Consider the following 24,447-nt stretch of genomic DNA (forward strand, 5'->3'; position numbering starts at 1 on the left):
GAGGAGAATGGCAAAAAATGGAACAATATTCTCTGCAGTTATCTTTAGGAAGTACTACTTAAACTAACAAAAACTATTATAGCTTTACTTTAGCTAATAGTTGGGGCCTGCCATAGCAGAGAATAGGTAAGCCTTGCTTTTCAAGGCATTTCAATGCCTCCATGCCGTGCATGGAAAGCACCTATTGCTCTACACCTCGAAATAACTGCCGCATGAGGCTCGTACCACTGCATGCACCCCAACCATACCCAACGATGTAGTATATATCAAAACATGCGGCTGGATCTCGGCATGTGGGCTATTATTTCTGTTGGCATTTTGAGTAACCATGGCGACGCAATTAGCAAAAAAAAACCGAGCCAAATGCAAACCAAAACAAATTATGACACAGTTTTCTGAAAAATTCACCAACTGCATAATTCTTGTTAAGTAGTAAGTAGTGTAAGACAAATAGTATTTCAAAAGAGCAGAAGAAATCTTATGTTTTTTGAACAAGAATAATATTTGTTGTTAATCTGTTGCTAAGAGATGAGCACGTTTTATGGTAACCAAGTGCCACGAAGTAAACATCTGATTTTTACTTTTGCAAAATTTTCCAACTGTAAATTTCTTGTGTCTAGGCCAGGGGTGTCAAACTCCAGGCCTCGAGGGCCACTGTCCTGCAACTTTTAGATGTGCCTCTGCTACACCACACCTGAATAGAATAATTAGGTCATTAGCAAGGCTCTGGAGAACTGATCTACACAAGGAGGAGGTAATTAAGCCATTTCATTCCAGCGTTTTGTACCTGTGGCACATCTAAAAACTGTAGGTCTGCAGCCCTCGAGGACTGGAGTTTGAGACCCCTGGTCTAGGCAGATTAGCAGTATTTCAATAGAGCTTATGTTTTATAAACAATAATTAATTTGGTGTTAAGAGATGAGCGTTTTTTCTGGCAACGAAATGTCACGCAGTATAAATTAGATTCTTACATTTGTGTTGAATGTCCGTTTTATAAAATATTCAACACCAATGACCAAAAAAAAACATTTTCACTTTTATGAAAAATTCACCAACTGCACTATTCTTAACTGGTAGAAGACAAGTAGTATTTCAACAGAGCAGAAAAATAATCTCATGTTTTTTGAACAATAACAATATTTGTTGTTAATCTGTTTCTAAGAGACTAGATAACAAACTGCCCGAAGTAACTATCTGATTTTTAGTTTTGCAAAAGTTAAAATCAGAAGGCAGTGCATTAACATTAGCACAAACATTACCCACATTAGCAGCAGCCTTTTCCCCAACATAAGCTTTTTAGCTATTTTGTTTATTTATTAGCCATCTTTAACACACTGAATGGAGGAAGTCAATGTAAGACAACATGCTAGTTATACCCCACATGCCACTGGCAGCATTTTAGCTAAATTTAACTTATACACTAATTTTAACATACTGAATGGAGTAATGCTCAACATGCTTGTGACTCTCCACATGCTATTGACGGCATTGTAGCTTGATTTGACAGTAATTTTTAGCATCAGAACACTGGGTTTCAATTGAAGGGAACACTTTGGGGGGCCCGTTTAAATTTCTTCAGAAATTTTCTAGTTAATATTTATTATTAATTTAGAAAAGGTGGTAATACTTGTTATAATTTCACTGCCAATTTCCCTTATGTTTCTTTGTGCAATGACAATAAAAATAAGTCCAAGTCTAAAAATAAGTCTAATAAGTCTTCTCTTTCAGAAAACAGCATGATCATATTTAGCATTAAATGTGTTAATAAAGGCTCTTCGAATCTTTTATTTGCGCTTTTATCCCAGATGTTACAAGACACATGATCAGTACATTTCACATAACAACTTTATAGAGGCTAAAAGAAAGTTTTACTCCTACTTACAATAGATTACAAGAAATCCTTAATGAATTAATTTGTACAAAAATGATTTTGCTGGATAGTGTAGCAGTATTGATTGCATTTGAGTGTGTTAAAGCTGTAGCAGTGGTTTGTTAACATTACCAGGGTCTTGATGGTCCTCAGTGACTTGAGCAGCCCTGTCAGCAGCTGTCGCCTCCTCTGATTGGCTAACAGACCCAGACTGGCCTCTGTGAACTCCTCCTTGGAAACTTTGAGTTGTCTTCAAAAAAGAAGCCCCAAGGTGAGTTTGACCAAGTTTAATAATGCATAAGGCACTATATATTCAAACAGGAATCAGGAAAAAATACCACAAAAGGAGAAAAGCTGGTATGTAGCTATAATGTTCTTAACAATTAAATCCACCCATAGTTAAGAAGAAATGTCTGTAGCAGGTGTTCAATTATTAATATTATTTTGTGTTCAGATAAATATTAAAATAACACATTTCTTAAGTCATAATATTTGACAGGCATTTTGGATAAAATGCTGTAAGCAGTCAAATCCTGACTCCTGCCAGGCTGAATCTACCCAGAGTTTATCTGTTGCCACATTTCCAAACCTTCTGCATTGTGTTATCAAAGTGGGCTCAAAACCATCGATTTGAGCAGAGAATACATGAGAGAAAATCACCATGGTTATGAGACAGGCATTTTATTTGCAGGGGCAATTTCTGAAAGAATAAGTTATTTTTGGTTGGTCACTGGGTAGCATGTTACAGTACATTATTACCTTCTTGCATTAGTGCAAATGACTGCTGCCAGCTGCAGATTGGTCTGTAATGCTGTCACTCTCTCCAGTTCCTGTGAAAAGAGGATAATGTTTAAAAAATTATCATTACTTTCTTCAATATGAAAGGTTTACATACACTTATACGCCTTTTAACAAATTGGGAAACTGATATTTCTGTCATTACTTGGTAAAAGTCTGATCAGATAATTCACAACAAATGAAGGAACATCTGTGGATGGATGTAAGGTATACCTGGAACATGTTCCTTTCATTGGATTTTCAAAAGAAATCAGGCAAGATCACAGAAAGATTTTTCAACCTTAACAAGTCTGACTCATTCGATTTCTAGATACCTAAATCTGCCTAAATCTGTTCAACCAGCATTTTGTGAGTACTGTATAAAACTGTGGGGATATTCAGTCATTATGTCGTTCAGTAAGCATACATGTTCTGTGTCCCAGAGATTATGTATTGAAGAGCAAAATCTGCAAATCAACCCAAAGGCAAAAGAAAAAGACCTGGTGAAGATTCTTGCAGAAGGTGGTAAGAGAGCATCACTACCTACAGTGAAGTGAATCCTGTACCAACATCTGCTGAAAACCAACGGAGTCAGGAAAAAGACAAATTACAAAAAGTCAAATTAGAATTTGGAGACTTGTCATAAGATCCAATGAAAAAGAAATTGAGTTTGGATGTAATGGTAATTGCATTTGTAGGAAAAATGAGGAAGCTTGCAGGCCTTGTAATGCAATTCTAGCTGAGAAGTAACAGGGTGGCAGCATCATGTTTTGGGAGAGTTGCTGAAAAAACCATGTCATCATGAGTAAAGTATATGTTAAAAAAAAAGTCCTCCAAATTGACAATTTACTCTAATACTGCAAAATTGGGTTCAAAGTGGCTGAACAACAAAGTCAAAGTCCTAATATAGATCCCACAGAAAATGTAGAAATTATTGACTAGGTCACACCAGTTATGAAAGGGAGAAAAGACCAAAACCTTGGCAAACTGTTGTATCAGATTTCAATTGTATATCAAATATTAGAGCATTTCTGAATCAGAAGGACTCTGCTATGAGTAAACACACGATTCAGTTATGGAGTCACTGTTTCAGTGCCAATGAATAATACAGTGCAAGAAAACAATTCCTAAAATATATATATAAAAAAGAGCGAAACCTTTTGCTCTTTAGAGCTGTGACATTTAGAGAAGCGTGAATGATCAGTCTGCTCTGAGAGTTCAGCAATCATCCCACTTCAGTGACCTCTACCGAGAACAAGCACACCCTCAGACAACACTGTGCAGCCTCTTCTTGTCTTCTTTGTCCTTTTATTTTCCTGACCTCCTCTTGCCAGAGGTGTAAGATGTTGGTTCCTTGATCTTATTTTCAAAACCGTATCGTCCTTTTGCAAAAAAAAACGTTTCAGTGTTCTCAAAAAAAAAAAGTGTCTCATAACTCTGTCAGATAAAAAAACAAACCTTTCATTAAGAGAATATGATCCAAGGAAATCCATTTTTAACGGTAATAAAAACAGAACAACAAAAGTGCCAATTCAGCTGTGGGCACAAGTTCAGTACCTCCTTTCAAACCAATCTGGCCTCATGATCTTGACTGTTGACGAAGACCTTGATAAGAAGCAAGATTACATTGCAAGAGTTTATTCAGTAGCAAGGATTTTCTCTGGAGGGACTTGCGCCTTGTGATGATTTTGTTTTGTTTTGAGATTTTTTGGGGTCAGAGAAAGAATATGAAAAAAAAGGTTATGTTTATGAAAAAACAAAATACTTAAACCTCTATTCACTTATTTCCACAAAATGATTTTGAGGTAAATCATGCAAACTCTTAGTCATGAGCAATATTGTGACTTTTAAAAATACATTTTTATGTTAGTGAAATTAAGGGCTGGTAAAGTGCACATAAAAACTTTAGATTTACCCTTTAACCAACAAGAACTGTCTGTCCTTTAAGTCCCTTCAAAATATCCTTTTCATACCAAAATAACTTCTCTAGGTCATTTGTGGTCAATAGTAGAATAATCTTCTCTAGTTGATCACCGCCTTCGTAGCACACCTCATATATTCACAGTCAGAAATGAGTTCAGATTCAGAAAGTCAAAACTTTAGTCAATAAGAAGCTTCCTTTTCTCCAAGTGAGACCTAATCAACCTTTTGGATTTGGTCATGTTAACTGTATTTTGGTTTGCATCAGGCAAAAAAAATGCCTGAATCAATGTCTCCTTCACACTGTTTCAAACATCTGGCGACGTGTCAGGATTTGGGTTGATTTAAAAAAGGATCAAAAATAAAATGTATACAATGTGAAATTGAAATCAATAAGCTAATCAAATGTTTTGCCAGTTTGACTTTGGGCATTTAATTATTATTATTTTTTTTTTTATCATTATCTAAAATGACAAAGTAATTTTTTCTTTTAATTAATGCACCAAAAATGCTTTCATAAAATCAAATTAACAACAGATTAACAACAACCTTCGGATCAAAGATAGAAAGGACAACACTGCATGCACTTCTTGTTTAATCAGTATCCTAGATTGTAAAAGAAAAAGATCATCACTGAAATGATTCAGACAATTTTAATACATTTTATTCTTTGTTTGTCTAGAACTTATCTTCTATGTTCTGGATTTGTTGTGTGTAGTAAATACACACAACTAATATGTAATGTAGGCAGCAACCCTGCATGAAAAGAATATAATAAAACACTGAAAGGGCATGGAGATGGTTGCATTAAAATAACCTCCAAAATGACTATGTCTGTTAAGTAGTAACCTATGGCCAGGTATAAAATGACCTGAAAAAATGAATCCAGCTGATTGTATCCAATGCTCTGATCATGCAGCCAATTGAATCTTCAGAAATAACTGTAAAAGTCTCATATATGCAGTCTTCATAGTGCAAAAGTCGCTGAAAAAGAACTACCAAGAGACTGAGGGTGCCCAAGCAGAGGTTTCACTGAGGATACTGTTTATGTTCAGTATCATCACTGAACATAAACACATTTAAATGTTTTAGCAATTCCTGTTTTTATTAAAGCATATCTGTAGTAATAACATAAACAGGCGTCAGTATTTGAATTGGCGACATGTGCATTTGAAGGTAAACTTGACCAAAAAAATTTAGCCACTTATTTTCTCCAACAGAAGCTAATCTTTTGCATGAAAATGAGCGGCTTGCTATGCAATCTCTACACTAAAATATGTCTCATTACCGACACATAGCAGCAAAGAAATTAAAACTGAATTTGGAAAAGGCCTTGTTATACGTGCACAGTGACACACTGGAAAAGGCACAGAGAACTTTGATTGAAATGAAAACAGAAACACGCACAGACACACGAGCACACACACGCCTACATGTGTTGAACATGAAGAGAGCCTAGAATCCAGCCTGAGGCTCCAACTCATTCTTATATCACACCTGCGAGCAGTCTACCCTATATTACCCTGACAGCAAGGTGAGCTCATTCTGTGTGAGAGGAAATACAGAAACTGTGCAACAGTGGTGGGTTATAACCAACAGGTTTTAATAGTCAGCCCACTTTCAACGTACAGGAGAACCAAATCTAATATAGTGTCCAGGCAGATTGCAGCTCTATACAGTCCGCGTGGGAGAAAAAAATTATTAGTCATAAGGGAAGTTTTTCTCCAGGTCTTTTATTCATATATTCATGAGAGGTCCACTCTGTGACCCCTTCAGCACATTAACTTTGCCCTGCCTCCTTACATTTATACATACATTAGTTCGTAATGATGCTGCAGTTTGGGGTTTGCTCAACTCACTTTGTTGTGCTGAGGGCAGTAAAAAGTAAAATAGGGGGCCATTTTGGGCACAAACCTGCATGGTCCAGGAAGCCATGAGTTATAAAAAGACACTCCAGTATCTGAATGGTGCAAAGAACATGCAATATTATATATTGCAATATTGGTAACCTTGGATTGTCTTTTTTATTTTATTTTCTTTTCTGTAATGTCACAAGACCACAACCTTTAATGGACTTTACTGGGTTATGATGTGACAGAGATATACAAATTGTGCAAAAATTTAAAAAAACACAACAACCAGCTTTTCAAAACATTTTACGAATAAAAACAACCAAAAAAAAATATGTAACTTTGTATTCAGCCACCCTGCATTTATAATTTGTGGAACCACATTTTGTTGTCAGAACAACTGCAAGCTACAGTATTTGCTGCCACATCCAGAGTTAACCGTGGGAATGGTGGATTCAGGGTGAAGTACAGTGTTAGTTTTCCACCACATAATTTTGCACATTTGACACTTTTTGACATGTGCAAAGGTTTAAGTAGTTTTTTTAATATTACCTAACCTTGCATTAGACATCTCCACAACTTAAACCCTGACCTGTCTGCTATTTGTTCACTAATGTTCTCTAACAAACATCTGAGGTCTTCACCAAACAGGTTATTAGTAGTATTTACTAATTAGGTGACTTCTAAAGGCAATTGGATGAGCTGGATTTATTTGGATGTTTCAAAATACAGGGGATGAATATATTCAATTTTACAATTATGTATTACTTTGTAATGGTCTAACACATAAGAACTTCAAACACTAAAGTTTGTAGTTGTAATGTTTGCAAATTGTGAAAACTTCCAAGTCCGTGAATCTTTTTTGCAAGGCCTTCAATACAATCACACATACTCCAAAAACAATAACTGCAGTGCCGCATACATTTTTTCCTATTCTGCCAAGTCATTTCAAACCCACTCATACCTGGAAGCTACAATCAAAAATTCTTGGTAAAGTTGCAACAATGATAGAAGAAAAATTCAATCAAGGAGAAAGGCAGGATGAGCGACTACGTAGTACAGTGCATACTGAAGTAGTCACAGTGCTTCACTGTTTTCACATTTTATGTTGCAGTCTTATTCCAAAATTGGATGAAATGTATTACTTTCCCTCAAAACCACATAATCACAAAATGAAAAAAAAAGTTTATTTCTTATTCTTTGCAAATATATATGAAAAAATAACACAGTCTTTGCTCAATAATTTGTTGATGCACCTTTGGAAACAATTACCATCTTAAGTCTTCCTGAATATCATCCCACAACCTTGGCAAACTCTGTTTTGGTAGATTTGCTAATTCCTCTTTGCACTCAAGTTTTATCAGGATAGATGGGAAGCATCACTGCACAGCCATTTTCAAATCTCTACAGAGATATTTATGCAGATTCAGGTCTGGGCTATGGCCAGGCCTCTAAAGCACTGGTCCCCAACCCCCGGGCCGCGGACCGTTATCGGTCCGTGAACCAATTGGTACCGGGCCGCACAAGAAATAATTAAATATTTCTGTTTTATGTATTATTTGAGTCTGGAGGAACTTTTATTGTGAAAATCCTTTAACCGGATTCTATCGGTTCTTGCACGCCAACATTGAGCCCACAAGCAGCAAAATGAGTAAGAAACAAATGAGATGTCTTTGGAAAGTTTCTTTGCGAAGGGGAAAAGGCAAAGTGAAGAGACAGGAGAATGGATTTATCCCGGTAGGTGATTCCCACATTCCAAGCCCGTTCTGCATGATATGATGACCGGCTCGCTAATGAGGCAATGAAGCCTTCAAACTGCTTCGCTGCTAAGAGCCCATGAATACCCTGTGCATAAGCTGCACTTCGGGTGTTATTGTCTTTCATCACTCCCAGACGGGACCCTCTTGTTGCAGAGAAACAAGCTCAGGGCTCCCATTTGTCGTTATTGTGAGTTAGAATTTTCACGAAAGTGTTCGTTTTTGTGGCGCATTTGTATCTTATTTTGAAGGGATGTGTAAATGTCACCATAGCGACCAGAGTCAGAGAGCATTAGGCCAGTGGTTGAGACGAGATGAGAGAAGAGCTTTTGAGTTTGAGGTCTCACACTCCCCTTCTCATAGATGGAGAAGTGGTGGAACGTGTGGACAACATCAAGTTCCTGGGCCTCCACATCACTTCTGACCTCTCCTGGAACACAAACACCTCCCACCTGGTGAAGAAAGCACAACAAAGGCTCTTCTTCCTCAGGAAACTGAGACGGGCTGGACTTTCCTCACGGCTGCTCGTGAACTTTTACAGGGCGATGATCGAGAGCATCCTCTGCCTCAACATGACTGTGTGGTATGGTAGCTGCACAGCACTGGAGAGGAAACAACTGACACGGGTGGTGAGAACAGCACAAGGCATTGTGGGATGCCCCCTCCCAGACCTGGGCTCCATTTACACAGACCGGGTCAAGAAGAGAGCTGGATCCATAGCGATGGATTCCAGCCACCCGGGCCACAGACTGTTTGTGCCGCTGCCATCAGGCAAGCGGTACAGAAATATACGGACTACAACAAATAGACTGAGAAACAGTTTCTTCCCCACAGCCGTCAGAGCCATTACTCCCTGCCGCCCCCCCCCTCCCACACATATCATAACCTCGCAGTCACACATACATATCCCCCACCCCCACACAGCCATATTGTTCTGCACTTTGCACTGTCACATCATCTGTACTTTGCCATAATTGGACCTGCTGCTACTTCTTTGGTGTGGTTGAGTGCCTTTAGTTAATTTAGTTGTATATATTGTTATTATTATTATTGTGTGTTTGCTTATTTATACTGTATATATTTGACCTTTTGCACGGGAGCTGCAATGGAAATTTCGTTGAATTCTGTTCAATGACAATAAATGCTATCTATCTATCTATCTATCTGGTTCACACGGCATGATTTAAGGATTGTTGGCCGATTTTCCAAACTTCTATGACCACAGAGCTGATAAAAGTACAACAGGTTCGTTCGGTTCGTGTGTCCAGCCACACAGCAGGAGCAACACACCACATGAACCGATCCCGATTCCAGAAGAAAATCCAGTAAAACCCCCAACACACCATGAATTTAGAATAATCAAACACGAATGACTATGTAGAAGCAGCATTGATAGTTTGTGGACTCATTTTAAGCGATAAAAGACGTAACAAAAAGAAAAGACGGCGGGAGCAGCCGCTTTATTTGCTGCACTATAATTAGTTTTTTCGTAGTTAACTTTTTTAACTGAATAAACATAACCACATATAATAGACATATATAAAAATGACCTTTACATAATATGCCCAAATTTAGATCAGGGAACAAAACATCACAATCACAAAACAATCACATAACACTTCGCACATAGCTCTGTGGAAATAGTTCAATCTGGGCCTGTAGTCGAGAATGGGAGACAGATTCTTCTCTGCAAACACAATGACGCAATTTCCATCATGCATCTCTGTCAATGAAAGTCGATTTCGGCACTTCGGATGAAGTATGGGGCCTTTCAGCTTCAGAAATCATTATGCACCCTTGCCCATATTTGCATCTTGAAACAATCCTGTCTCTGAAGTGTACAGACAATTCCTTTGACTAAATGCTTGTTTGTGTTTTGACATGTACTGTCAAAATACAAACCTTATATGGAAAATTGTGTGCCGTTCCAAATTCTGTCAAATCAACTTAATTTACCACAGATGGACTCTTAATTAAGCTGTAGAAACATGTCAAGAATTATCATTAGAAACAGGATTCACATGAGCTTAATTTTGAGCTTCATGGCGAAGGCTGGAAATACTTATACAAATATGTTTATGCAAAGTTTGTAAAGAAAAAAATAATTTAATCCATTTAGAGATAAAGCTGCAACATAGAAAGAAAAACTGTAGCACTGTGAATACGTTCAGAGTGCTATGTAAGTAAACACTGATTCAATTGTACTCTTTTGTGATGGTTTCGATTTACCTCGTCCACCCTATTTGGAGGTAATTTATTAGAATTTTGAGGAAAAGCAAACATCCTTTTTTTGATGCATCTGAAGATGATAAAGTTTGAGGACTTAAATACTAACCAAAAATGTACATATGGGAACTTTTACTAAAAATCCCTGCTGGTTTTGTTTATTGATCTTGAGTAGTACATACCTTATACTGTACATTAGCAAACAAATGTATATAAAATAATTATAAATGAATCAATACTAATGGTTCTGGATTCTGTGTAATTTTTTTCACTTTATAAAACTGAATCACACTATCTGAACACAAGTGAAAGCCAAGGATCCCTAGAGGGCATTATCAGAGATCAAACTGTCCACTGTACAGCTATGAATCATATTAGACGCTTAGCAGCCAGACATTTATGTGGCTCTGTGATTTGTGGGTTCATTGATGTGTTACACTCAACAAAAGAACAGATTAAAGTCCTGTGGATGTGTTTTTCTTCGTGGATTTTTTTAAAAAGATCACCAAGGGTTGATAAGAAAAACAAAAAAACAGCAGAAAATCATACAGCAGGAAAAAGAAGCTATCGTCAAGGATTATGTTCTTAGTTATAAACATATGCAGCAGCAACTGATATGAGGAACTGAATAAAAGCCACCAATGTTTTTAAGTGATTTTGGACACAATGTTTTCAATGTAAAAACATAATTTTGATAGTGACACAAAGTAGTACCAATTTAGAAATGTCGCCGAAAAACGGCAGACAGTAATGCCAGTGAGCATTACTGTTTTCCTGGTTGTGGGATATTGGCATGACCTTATAAAAAATTATAAGTGTTTGAAAGCATCAACAGATTTTCAAAGGCCTTAACAAGGTCAGACATTTTCTGCCAATTAGAGTTGTCACACATCATGTATTTAGTGACATTAAAGATGTGCTAACAAAAATAAAAATGTGGCACTTGCAAATTCTTGCAGGCTCATTACATCACAGATCATGCACCATAATTCACAGAAAAAAAAAGAATTAAATTGAAGTGTTGATTAACTCCTATCTGAATAAAGTAAATACAACATATCCGAGCACAAGTGAATGCAGGACATAACTATCTGTTTGGCCAGTGGTGGAAGCAAAGGGAACAGAAGACAATGCTGTTTAAATTTGGTAAATTATGCAGAATAAATTTTAATACAACAGCCAGTCAGATCTCCTCTATTCTTCAAGAATATAATAGATTAAGCAAAGACGTGCAAGATAATTAAATGTTAGAAAAACGCAGTTAAATTCAGTTAGTCACTAAAAACCACCAGACAATCACATGAAGAGACAATCACATGTCTTAGGGTTTTATGAATAAATACAACATTACTGACTTCCTTCTCTTGACTTTTCAGGGAAAGGAGTCTAATTTCCTATCACTATGGTTACCAAAGTTCTGGTAGCTGACATGACACCCTGGTAGCATCAAAATAAGCTAATGTCCAATCATATCGTGCTTTGAGTTCAGCAAAGAAGCAATTACACAACACAAAAGAGCCCATACAAGGAATATGTCTTGAAACTAAATTTCAGCTGTTGAGGTCACAAAGAAAAAAAATTACCAATTGAGTTTAAAAAATCTTTCTGAATCAACCATGTAAGAAAATACAAGGTGCACTGTTTCAGATGGATCTAAGTTGCTCTGCATTAAGTAAAAAAAAAAGTTGTGTCATATGTACAAAGTACCAGAGCAAAGGGTTTCTCCCTGATATTGTTATATATACATATATTGTTTGTCACTGTGGTTTCGCTACTCTGTTTTTTCTCTTTCTGCAGGTGTAGAAGCAGATTACTTGTGTGTTTTCTTGTATTCTCTATCATTCTTCCTCTCCTCTATTCTTAACTTTTAACTTATTATCCCAGCTCTCTCAATTGTTGTCTCTTTTTTCCATTTCTATTCTGTCTCTGTGTCCATTGCATTTGAAATAAACCTAGCATATTCTAAGATGAAAGTTTAAGGTATCACTTTGCTCAGATTGCACTGTATGTACACTTCAAACCCAATTTTGACACAGTTTCCACAAAATGATTGGCTGACAGAAGCAAAGGTTGTTGCACTGGATGCACTCACTGAAATGAATGGCACCAATGTAAGCTAAACCTGGTCCCTAAGAGAATATCAGGAACAGAAACTACTTTGACGGTCCAGCAGAGTATTTGGAAAAATGGGAGTATTCAGCTGGCAATGGAAACCTACCTTGACATAAGAAGGCTGCTTCTCCAGAATGAGATCAGCGACCCTTTTAGAAACCTAGGGAAAGGAAAGTAGAATAAAAACATGAAAACATGATAAAAAAGAGCAAAGATATTCTCAAGTTCACTCTACAGAAATGGATTGGGAACCGTAATTGTATTTTGAGAATGGGGCACGAATAACACAAATGATGTCTGTATCTAATCACCAAATAGCCATAGCATTTCAACAGTGTCTCTCTCTCTCTCTTGCTCTCGGTGTGACTTCATTCTATATTTTTTTCAATAGAAAGTCTTGTTTCTTTGTGGGAGATCTTTGCTACAGCTGTTCAGATTGCAGTTTCAGGTTTTCACTCTCTGCATTGTTCCTTTTACCAAATCAATACACACACACAAACAGCTTATATGTACATATATAACCTGAAGCAGCTTTCATTTTCTGAAGAGCTTGCATTGTGCTCTTGAAGTACAGTGCAAAAGGTATGGATGTAAAATTAGTACAAGGACACTTTACTTTTCTGTATGAATGGAAACGCAAGGAACACAAAGTGCTTCTGAAAACTTAAAGTGGATAATTAAAACTACTGGAGTACATGATTTGAGCTTTGTGACTTGGTCTGTTACCCAGCTGGAAGTGGCAATCAGTAGTACATTGTGGTTGTAAAGGGATGGTTGTGTTCAGCTAAAAATACTCAGTTAAGCTGTGACAAACAATGTTGAGGTAATAAACATTGTTTGTCACAATATTCTCCTCATTAGTACAGTGATGAGTATCCCCGCCTTTGTTTCAGGTCCCTCTTGAAAATGAGATCTAGATCTCAACGGGGTTTACCTGATCAAATAAAGGAATATTAGAATATTAGAATATTAGAATACCAAAAGGCCCAATATAAGACCATTGCAGCATCCTCACAGGTGTAAACTGTTGGTAGAAAGCAAAATGAATCCATTCAAGAAAATCATGTTCTTCTCATTCTGATACCTAAGTGCATTGAGTTTCTGTAATGTGATTGGCTGATGCCCTTTATGTGTTGACAGGCAATAGATGAGGTGTAGGTGAGTGTTCGTAGCAAATCAAGGTCAGTTAATTAGAATATCACAACATCCAAACCAGAACCACCAAAGTGCTCAACAACTTTCTGGCATAAGCTGTTAAAATACCAAACTCCTGTTTGAGTTATATACCTTACATAAGTGCAGTGATTTAGAATATCTTTCCATATTTTTTTTATCTGTTTTTGTTTGTGTGCTTCAGGTTTTTCACAATATATGTTATCTTCCAAAGAAAAGGTGTCTCCTTTTGTTGTATATCATTTAATGCTCAGCAAAATGACAAGAAAGGCGTGAATCTAATGAAAATCTCTTTTTGTGTTACCAAGCACAAGTATTTTCAAAGTGGTGAGGAGGCGGACAAGTTGTTAGTATGCTGTGCATGAAGTTAGGGGTGGAGATGACATTTCAACGTGTGTTAAGCATGCATGGCTGAAAAGTGAAGACCCTAACAGATGGAAAATGTGGCTCCACTTGAAGATTGAGAGGTTCTTTCATGAAATCTTAATAAGGGGATTGCTTTTACATTTAAATCTATATTAGAAAAAAAGAACATTACAAAAAATGCTTGGAAGAAAAGAAAAGACTACATTGAGGTAACAAGGGAGAGGGGAAAAAAGCAAATACTAACTCTTAAGCTCAGAAAAATGTACCAAAATAACCCCACAGCGCCACCTATCGGCATATTTAATCTTTTTAATACTATAACATTCTAAAGTGAAGTGGTGTGAACACACACAGCAAATAACCAGCTGTGAATAACTGAGCACTACCTGAGCCACAAGGCCAAAGTCATTAATTCTCAGCTTGCCCTCACAGACACAAACTGAGGTTAATTGTGCAGTAAGTGAGCAGCAAAGCAAGCACGGTGCATTTAATATTTAGCAGATGGAACAAATATTGTCCAAAACAAATGGCTGCCAATGATGAATAGTCAACAAAGAAAGACAATAAAACAATTGGGGAAATTATTGGCTTACCATGGCATTTTTAAAAAGAGGAGAGAAATTTCACAGGAGACAAAAAATGTCTTTTAAACTGTAGCAAAATATTTTAAATTCTGCAGACAGAAAGAATGCTTGTATAGTTTGTTACTTAGTGATTAGCAATGAAGATTGTAATATATAATCATGGCAAAGGTTGGATATAAGTGCATATGTGAATTTGCATATATTTGCATTTGAACACATAAGGTTTTTCAGCCAGAAATTAACACAAATGTGTGAGGTAATTAGACCCAAATAAGCATGCACTAATCAGGGTTAGCAGCAATAAAAGGCTATTCTAAAGAGTTTCAACTCTTAATGCAATGGCACAAACATGACTATTTAAAATTGATCTCTGTGGGTCTATTTTCATCATGTATTAACATAATCTCTTAAGGTTCATTTTCACTCACTCGTACTTTTCACTCTGCAGCGCGTCATCATTCCACCCAAATTTAAGCATACGGATGCGTCCAGGCAAGGTTCAGGCAATGATTGCATACGCATCACTACGAATAAGGAAGCTGATCAGAGGGACAGAACTCATTACTGCTAGCTTTCAAGTCCCATTAAAGAGAACTGTTCTTCCAATTGGATTGGGAATGCAGAGGCAAAATAAACGTAATGTTAAAGCATAGTTGATACTGGGTGGTAAGATGCAACAAGAAATACACTACTGTTAACCCATATAATACAGAATTTCAGAATATTCCAACAACATTTAGATTTTTTTTGTTTCACTTTTCTTCTCATTCTTATTGCACGCTTCCAAGCAATCACAAACTTTTGTGCATTTTATTAGAATTACCACAAAGTAGAGCATTGCTGTGAATAACAGAAAAAAAAATTATGGTTCTCAACATTTATACTCCGAAAAATTTTAAAGTGTGAGATTTATTTCTTTTCAGCCCATCTCAGTAAATATTTTCTCAACAAATTTCTTTTCCTGTACTTTGTAAAATAGCTCAAAATTGAGAGAGCATTTTTTGCCACAAGCTTTCAATTGTATTTCATGACTTTGACCATGTTTATTTTAACATGCATATGCTTTGATCTACACAACTCCTTCACAGTCCTAGTTGTGTACATGTTTAGGGAGGTTGTCCTGCTGGAGAGATGAACCTCCTCTCAAGTCTTTTACAGCTTCTAATAGGTTTTCTTCTATGGTTGACCTGAATCTCGCCTCATCTCGCTTCTCATCAATTCTGAACAGTTTCCCTGTCCCTGCTGAAGAAAATCCTTCACACAGCACGATAATGAAAGTTACAAAACAATTCACTTTTCATCTCATTTGCCCAGAGCACCTCATGTTTGGTTGGACCCCTTATCCCTAGTGAGGTCTCTTGACCCCTTATCCCTAGTGAGGTCAAGCGATAGGCACCTAGTGGTGCCTATCTCCAGGGGTCAACAGGCAAGAGGCAGGGTGCACCCTAGGTCACCAGTCCATCACAGGGCAGTTGGAGCCTTATGGCAAACTTCAAGAAGGACATTTTACCGTCTACTTTAAGCAATTCTGTCCTATTTTTAAATCTTTTTGTGGAAGATCACTCCACAATTTGTTTAACGAATGACTAATACTTGTTCTGTTGACAGAACCACTGGAGCTGTGGATTTCTGCAGATCTTCAGGGGTTACCAGGGGCTTCTTGGCTGATTAATTCTCAGCATGCCAGGCCTTTCCCTTTAGCTGCATGTCATTGTGCCACATTCAATCTATATTTAGAGGATGGATTGAACAGTGCTCCATGAGTTGTATAGACCCTGGGCTGCTTTTTATGATCAGGCCCTGCTTTCTAAAAACCTCTGAGGCCTTTACAGAAGCGCTGTATTTATACAGAGCTTGAATTCTACACAGGATGACATTTTTTATTAGCTGACTTCTGAAGGCAATTGATTGCCTTGTATTTAGAAATTTTGGAGGAAAAGACGGGCAGAGTGCATTTGCATATTTATTTGTGAAACATTTTTAATAAACCGTGGATTTTTCCTTCCAATTCACAAGTGTACTATACTTTGTATTTATCAATCATTTCTTTCTTCACTGAGAAAGTTGTTCTTCATTAGTTGGTGATTAACATGATGTGGCTTTAAAGGTAAAACAAGTCAATGTGTCAGTCACATTCGTGGACTTTCTGGCACAGCAAGAGCAAAGAGAAAATAGTAAACATAGATATAAACACATATTGTCCAATTGGCAGACTAGCTGTTATTCCGAGTACTACAGCCACAGAGCCACATATGCTCACACCAACAGTGAACTGAGCAGCATGAGGAGGACTCTCCACATCAGCTAGCAGAGGGAAAGGCCGACACAGGGCAACCCTTATGCTGAGAGTCTAAAAGCATCATTATCGCTTCCTCAGAGGGAATGTGGCCTGTTCAAAGCTGGCTGCAGGGGACCACCATTAGTTTGATGAACCACAGTGCATGCACAAGTCACAATCCTGACTTCATATTTTCAGGATATTCCAACAACATTTTGATTTTTTTTGTTTCACTTTTCCGCTCATTCTTGTTGCATGCTTCCAAATAAAATCTACCAAAAACACAAAATTCAGCAGTCTCGATAATCTGTCCCTATTAGCATATTTCTGAATTTATCCTACATCTCAACAGCAGAGGACGGGATTAATCTTAGTGCCAAACAACTCTTCGAGCTCACCAAACAAAATAAAATCATAGCATGTTATCAATCACAGACTCGCTGTAACTCCTGCTGAGTTGCCTTTCTGATGCAACATGGCATTTCTAATAAGCTTACTTAAACACAGAAAATCTTCTATAGATAAAAAGAAAACACCATGCATCCATAAATATTTTAGCTTGAACTCACTTTAATATAGAAAATACAGAGCCCTTCACACCTAATGTCACCTCTGGTTAAGACATGAAAGTAATCCAACCTCTAAAATGATTCCCATGACTCTTGGAAGAGAAACAGTACAAAAGAATCACAGATCCTCCACCATAACAAGTAGTGGAAATGAGATGTATTTTTTTCCCCATTTTATCCTTTATGTCAAAAACACCTGGAATGTTTATTGTCTAAAAGCTCTGTCTTAAGTTGTATCTGATCAATGCATACAGTGCAAGTTAAAGTCCAAGAAGAGTTTACCAGACTCAACATCTCTCCATTTGTGTTGGTGGGAAAGATATACTTATTTTCTTCTATCCCTTCCGAATATACCTGATCTCTATGAATACATAATGACTCCGAAGTGCCAGTCTTTCCTGCTGTTCTCTAACAATGAGCTTCAGAGATCAGAGATTTCTGTCCTCCTTATGCATTCTCACAATGCTCATGGTGGCAAGATAATTATGAGTTCTGGTCCAGGCTGGTGTGTCACAGTTCTAGTTGTATTAAAATGTATATTATTTTGTTCCAACTGTAATTATGAGCCACATTTGTGGAGACAGTCATATTCAGTAAATTAAAGTATGCATTCCAATGAGGGTTGCTTGTCATATTAAAAAGTACCTTTAGAAAATATAACCTTTAAACAGACATTAAACCCACATTTCTGTAAATTTTCTTTTTTTAATTGTCCAAGGTAAAATTTTAGTCTGAGAAATTAAACGTTGTAAGTGTAAGTGGAAAATCATAATAATGAACATGATTAAAGACTTGCAAACAGTCTGTAATCAGTCTACCTACTTGGTTTTGCTTAGTGAAATAAATAAATATTTCAACATATACCTTAAAGGTAAAACCTGTAAAACCTGTAAAGAAAAAGGATGATAATAAAAACTTTATTAGGACTTTCTAGAAAGTAATCCAAAATGATCAGTGCTCAACAGAATAGTTGGTCTAAAGAAAAACTCCAGGTCTGGCAGTAGGTAAAGCAATCTATGTCTTCCCAAGATCATAAGGGAAACAATTACACAAGTCGAGATGTCATGTGCACCCAACACCAAACAACACAAACAATTACCTTCAAATATCCTGTCTGACACAAGCCCAGACCAGTTGCTACAGCTCACCAAATGCCTAAAAGCAGAGAACCACAAACAGCCACAAACATCTTTCTCTTCATTTCAGACAGGAAAGATGTGAGGCAGCTTATGTACGCTTATGCTAAAGGCTACTATTTCTCCATGCCAAAGTGTCTGGAGCAATGTCTCATTTAAACAGCCAGTACACCAGAGGGCAAGTGGAAGAGTAGTGTACAAAAAAATAAGGGATATGAAGTGTGTGGTGAAAACATGTGGCACACAACAAAAAGAATGGCTATTAGGTAACTAAAAAGAAATATTTAAACGCTAGAGAGACAGGTGGGTAGCATCTATGTTGGTTTGTGAAAGTGCTGGTCTTCCATATGCTGCTATAAAAACAAAACATTTCAAAGGTCAGCCTTGTGAAACTCCAAATAACTAAATCACCTCTGTATAAAGGGTTTTATGAAAATGATCCAGCTGAGGAGGAAAAACCAGAGATAAAACTAAAGGAACAAACAAGTGAATTTAGACAGAGTGCAAACCATGATACACCATTTAGTCCTCCCTATACTCCTCTTTGTATAGAAGATAACCAGCTGTCAAAGAGCCTTTCAAGTCAAATGCACCTAACAAGACACATTTTGCTGTGGAGAGGTGTGGCAGGCCCTTGAGGTATAGAGCAAATTTTAGATGACAAGATGGAGCAAAACAACATTTAAATCTTCTATCAAAATGAAAAGAAGAGCTTTTAGGGAGCTTTTTCTTCAGATGCTTTATTGTTTCATTATTTTAAAATTATTGCCAGCACAGGGGGGCAGCACAGATGGGAGCAGTTTTTATTACTCCAGCTTTCCAGAGTAATAAAATGAAAATTAAGGTGAAGTCAGCACAGATTTCTCTGGACCTGTTGTTTTTATATGGTTTTTTTTATTGTTTTGTTTTGTTTTTTGTCATTTTTTCTCTTTAGTACCCAAAACAGAACTGTCTATAAAATACTGTTACATTTAGTTTTACACATAATTAATCTCAACACAAACAAATATTCAAATACACTGCATAAAACCAAATACTACACCTTACAGTCTAACTTCTTGCCTGTGCACTTCTACTACTGAGAGTAGTCACTTACTGCAGCCTGTTGTCTCTTGAGTTTGTCTCTGTACTCTTCCAGTTCCTGAAGGTTCAGCTCAGGTGGGAGCTTCTATAATAACAGGAAACACAGACAAACATTAAACCGCAATAAATATTTACCTCGCTTCCTCCAATACAGACGGTAACAGCCAAAGCTTCTGTGTCCATAAACCAATTTCCGAAACCCTTCTCACATTTGCAAGGCGGCATCCAGCCTATAACCCAAATGAGCATTTAACTAGAAAGGAATTGGATCTACTGTTTGTTGAAAGAGGCAATCTACCTCCTAAGAGTCTTTTTTTTTTTTTTTTTACATATCCCACCATGAATTTAAAAGATTTTAAACTTTTTTTAGCTGTTGAGACTAAAGATAACTCACATATTTAAAATAGAAAATGAATTTAGTCAGTAAATACAGTTTCTCAGGGTCTTCTGTGGTAAAAAGCAAACACGTCTTCTGCAGCCTTTGCAGCATGTTGGTGTTTCCATTTTCAGGATTATTCTGACTTTCTTTCAACAATCACTTTTTTTCCTGCACAGGATCAAAACAGGGATTTCATCTTCTCTCTATTCTCAAATTCTAAAAGAACTATGCTTCTCAAAGAATTTAAGCTTTTTCAGCTGCTGTGACTAAAGGTAACTTTGATTCTTTATTCAAGAAAAAGAGGAGTTTATTCAGTAAATACACATTGTTAGATCATAAATCAGATTAGTCAAGATGAAAGAGAATCTTATTTGGTAAACAGCAAACAAACTTTGCTAGAGAAAAGAAGAAGATATTACAAATCCATGGCTCAAAGCATGAGAGGTAATTACTTTCCTCTTGACTGAAAGTCTCATTTCGGATGGTGTAGCAATACCAAGATAAATCTAATGAGATTTCACACCTTTCTTGTGTTGCGTGGATGCAATCCATCAATCCGGACCTGGGTGATGTGCACGCAGCTCAGTAAAAGCGTAAGAGACAGCAGCTCAGGTAAGAAAGAACTTTTACTCCTGCCAGTCAGATGTGGCTCAATGAGCAGCGGCAGAACATATTTATTCCCATTTGATATGCAATGCTACTGTTATTAAAGTCGCTGAAATGTGGCGAGCTTTGATGCAATCGTTATCCTGAAAAAATAAAAAAGTAGGAGGTCGATTGAGGAGCCAGTCTCATCGTTTTGAACAGAGTGGGACTCGTTTATGCGATAACACGATCCCGGAGCGACTGACCTCCAGTTCGTGCCGCACCATGTCGAAGGAGTCGTTGGAGAAGTAGACCTCTTCGATGCTGTCAATGATTTCCTGCTCCGCCTGGGGGTCGATGGGCTGCTGCCTCAGCTCCCGCAACTCCTCCTGGAGGACATATCAGGAGATGGCCACAGGAAGGGAGAGAGCTATAAAAAGACACTCTTCACAGAAACTTTTGTGACGCTTGTATTTCTACACTTTTCAAAAACTAAACGCACAAAAAAAGAGAATAAACTACAAGAAGCAAACTTGCCACAGGGAAAAGCAATAAAAGGAAGGTAGACATGATGAGAAAAACATGCAGATAGGTTTTGGGAAAAGTTGAAGGTGAAACAAAAGGTAATAAGAAGTCAGAACAGCAGAAGGTGAGGTGCAAGGAGTGGCAAAAAAGGGTTAAAAAAAACAAACATTAAAGACAGGTTTTGAGTGAAGCCTGCACCTGTATTACTGGTCAAAGGTCAAGGAGAAACGGGGAGCAGAAAAATAAAGGACTTCCATCCCTGAGAAACATCAGACCCTTATTGATTAACACACTGTGCATCCATTGAGCTTTTTTGCTGCAGCTGCTCTTTTAGGAGAAGGAGCCTTAAGCCCACATCCTTAATGAGCTGTGATGCAGTCACGTCAATACGAAAGTGGAGGAGGACATGTAGTGTTGCAAAATACAAGAAAAAATGGTTACAACTAAAGAAAAGACACAAAGTCACACCGAAATAACGATATTTCAATTAATAATAGCTGGGCCACTTATGCTGAAGGCCTCCTGTGGATGTGTATGTTTGATTATGACATATGCTTTATACAAGGTCTTGCAAAAGTTTTTGTATCCCTTTTATACATTACAATCACAAATGTTATTGTATTTCATAGTTTTTTTTTGTCGTGACTTTACACAAAACAATTCAACTTATAGATAGAAATATGTATAGTTACTTCAACTAAACCTTACTCAATGATTCAAAATTGAATACATGTTTTCCAATTTAACCATGGTTTTAAAACAATGAACCATAGTTTAGTTTATTATTGCAATTGGTCAAACATTTTCTATCTCAGGAGACTCGTCCAGTTGAATCAAGTTACTCACTTTGCAGCAACAAGTTCACATGCAAATAAAATCTGGAAAATGTCCCGTTTATTGGTATCCCATTTAGTTGATACTTTGAAGAGCATTACAGCTGCAATTATTTTGACTCATGTCTCTACCACACAGAAGAACTGACAATCTTGCCAAATTTAGTATAAAAATAGCTCAAAGTCAACCGGTATGGGCGAAGAGCATCTGTGAAGAGTGGTTTTCAAGTCCTAACATTCCTATTTGGATATACTTTAGGTCCATGCTTTGACTTGGCCATTCTAAAAAGTAAATATTCTTTGATCTGAAGCAATCTCCTGCAGTCCTGTTTGTGTTAAGGGTATCTCTCATGCTGGAAGGTGAACATTTCAAGTCTTTTACAGCCTACTTATCCATATTTACACCAACTTTAGCCTTTCCATCCCTGCTGAATAAAAGTATTCCGCGGTTATGATGCTGCAATCGCCATGTAGGCCATGTTTTTTTCTGTACTTTCTTCAATAAAGATCACAACTACATCCTCAAACTCTGGTACAGTTTTTGTCTATACAACTGTGTTTCTTCACTACAGTACCAGTGTATTAGATTAAAGGGGTTAAACTTTTAATTTTATTTGTACGATAAGAATGAATAATGAAGCTTTTTCCTTCTACTTAACAATTATAAACTATTTTTTATAGTCTAACACAAAGGGCCAAGAAAATACACTGAACCTCAGGGATGTAATTTGACGAAACATGGAGGAGTTCAGGTACTTTTGCATACACTTACATATTAAGTGGAAGGAAGCTTTATATCTGTAATAACCTGAAGCACAATCTTTACCTTTACAACATTAACATGCACCAACGTAATAAACAGGTCATGGGGTTAAAATAACTTGAAAGTACATAAATACAGGAGAAAAGTTATGATTTTGCATGAAACAGCAGGTTAACCAAAGATAACTGCTGACAACAATAAGCAGGCATCAACAGGGCATCCAAGTATTTAAATCTGCTTCAAGCTGGTTGAAATTCCTACACCACAATGCATGTAATTTCATTTTCCGCTGTAATACATAGCATCATCTAGTTCACTGTTTTCCACCCACGGAGTCCCTGTTACTCTTCTATAAATAGATTGTCTTATACAGGGCAAAGGAGGAGGATTAAAATGAATCATCAGATTGTCTATTGTTGTGTGTGCAGAAGCCTTCAGGTGCATGTTGCTGTGTTTGAATCAGGTAAAAAAGGAGCAAACCAGGATCCCAGGGGGTGAAGAGACTGAGGAGAGAAACGGGAGAATATGCTCGGCTACCAAACGGGTGGGTGAGTGGGAAAATCAGCTCAAAAGAGAGGGAAAGTGTAAAAGAGAGAAAGAAAAGATTGAAGGGCAGAATGGATGAGTCACTCTGTGCAAAAGGTAAAGAAGAAGAGGAGGAGTGAGAGAAGGACGATGGCTGTGTGTTAACTGTGAAGTTAGTTCATGTTTAGTTTGGGAAATTAACTTCTGCTGTGTGACACTGCTTCCCTTCACCCCCTCCCCACTCTCAGTCTCATAGCTGCAAAAACTGAAACACCTTTGAGAGAATGACTCATCGTGAGGCTACGCCGAGTTAAATAATTCCCTACCTTCCCTTCTGCGAGCTGCAGAAATAACACAAAACAGACACCCCTGCACAGCCAGTGAAAAACCCCAAACAGGAACCCGCTGGGATGTTTTGATCAAATTTCACATTGAAGGATGAGGGACAAACAAACCGTCCTTCTCCATCAATCCCCCCGCCCCTCTTTTCCGCAAATTAATGTATTTGTCATCTCATTGCAGAAAATGGAAATCTATTTGCATCCTAAGTGCAGGATGTTTAACAAGCTTTACAATAAAGTCAAAGTGGACGTTTTATTGGAGAGAGTGGGGATTGAAACCAAAAGGGCCCCGCTTGCTACAAAAGGAAGTACAAACAAAAGGACGTCACAAGATGCACCGAGAGAGGAAGAGAAGAAGATAAACAAATTAAAGCCCTACTCGCCAAAATCACTGCTCAATATGTATCTTAGGCTAGCTGGGCTTATGTTCTCGTCTGCTATAGACACAGCAGAAGGCTCAATTTGGGACCTGAACCGGCGGGCAGCTGCTGATTTAAAGAATAACAATATTAAAGTCTCACTTGGAAGAGCATGACTTTCATTTGTTCCATTTAGCGCCGTCTCTCATTGACCTGACAAGCTTGAACACTGTGATGTTGTCATTTTACGGTCTGCGTCAGTGGGCAGGCTAGCTCTTGAATGTATAATCACACATTATCTGAGACGTGTCAATATACGTTTGTACACTATAAACACGTCTTCTGCTCAATTCAAAATTGTTTTGTTTTTATTTTTTTTTAGAAAACTCACAATTTAAATTAACATCATCAAGAATATGATTTATGTTCATTAACT

At 37.3% G+C, this 24,447-nt stretch overlaps 1 protein-coding gene across 2 annotated transcripts in view; it reads right to left on the minus strand.

Annotated features, from left to right (window-relative positions):
• vps50 (VPS50 subunit of EARP/GARPII complex) overlaps positions 1-24,447 on the minus strand; it is a 110,432-nt gene that overhangs the window by 79,818 nt on the left and 6,167 nt on the right. For both annotated transcript variants that reach the window (XM_028036317.1, XM_028036316.1), the window contains exons 3-7: positions 20,932-21,054; positions 19,715-19,786; positions 12,619-12,672; positions 2,630-2,700; positions 2,003-2,120 (exon numbers count right to left, since the gene is read on the minus strand). In XM_028036317.1, coding sequence (XP_027892118.1) covers positions 2,003-2,120; positions 2,630-2,700; positions 12,619-12,672; positions 19,715-19,786; positions 20,932-21,054 — 438 coding nt within the window. The remainder of the gene's footprint in view (positions 1-2,002; positions 2,121-2,629; positions 2,701-12,618; positions 12,673-19,714; positions 19,787-20,931; positions 21,055-24,447) is intronic.

This window comes from Xiphophorus couchianus, chromosome 13 (genome assembly GCF_001444195.1).
Source record: "Xiphophorus couchianus chromosome 13, X_couchianus-1.0, whole genome shotgun sequence".
Taxonomy (NCBI): domain Eukaryota; kingdom Metazoa; phylum Chordata; class Actinopteri; order Cyprinodontiformes; family Poeciliidae; genus Xiphophorus; species Xiphophorus couchianus.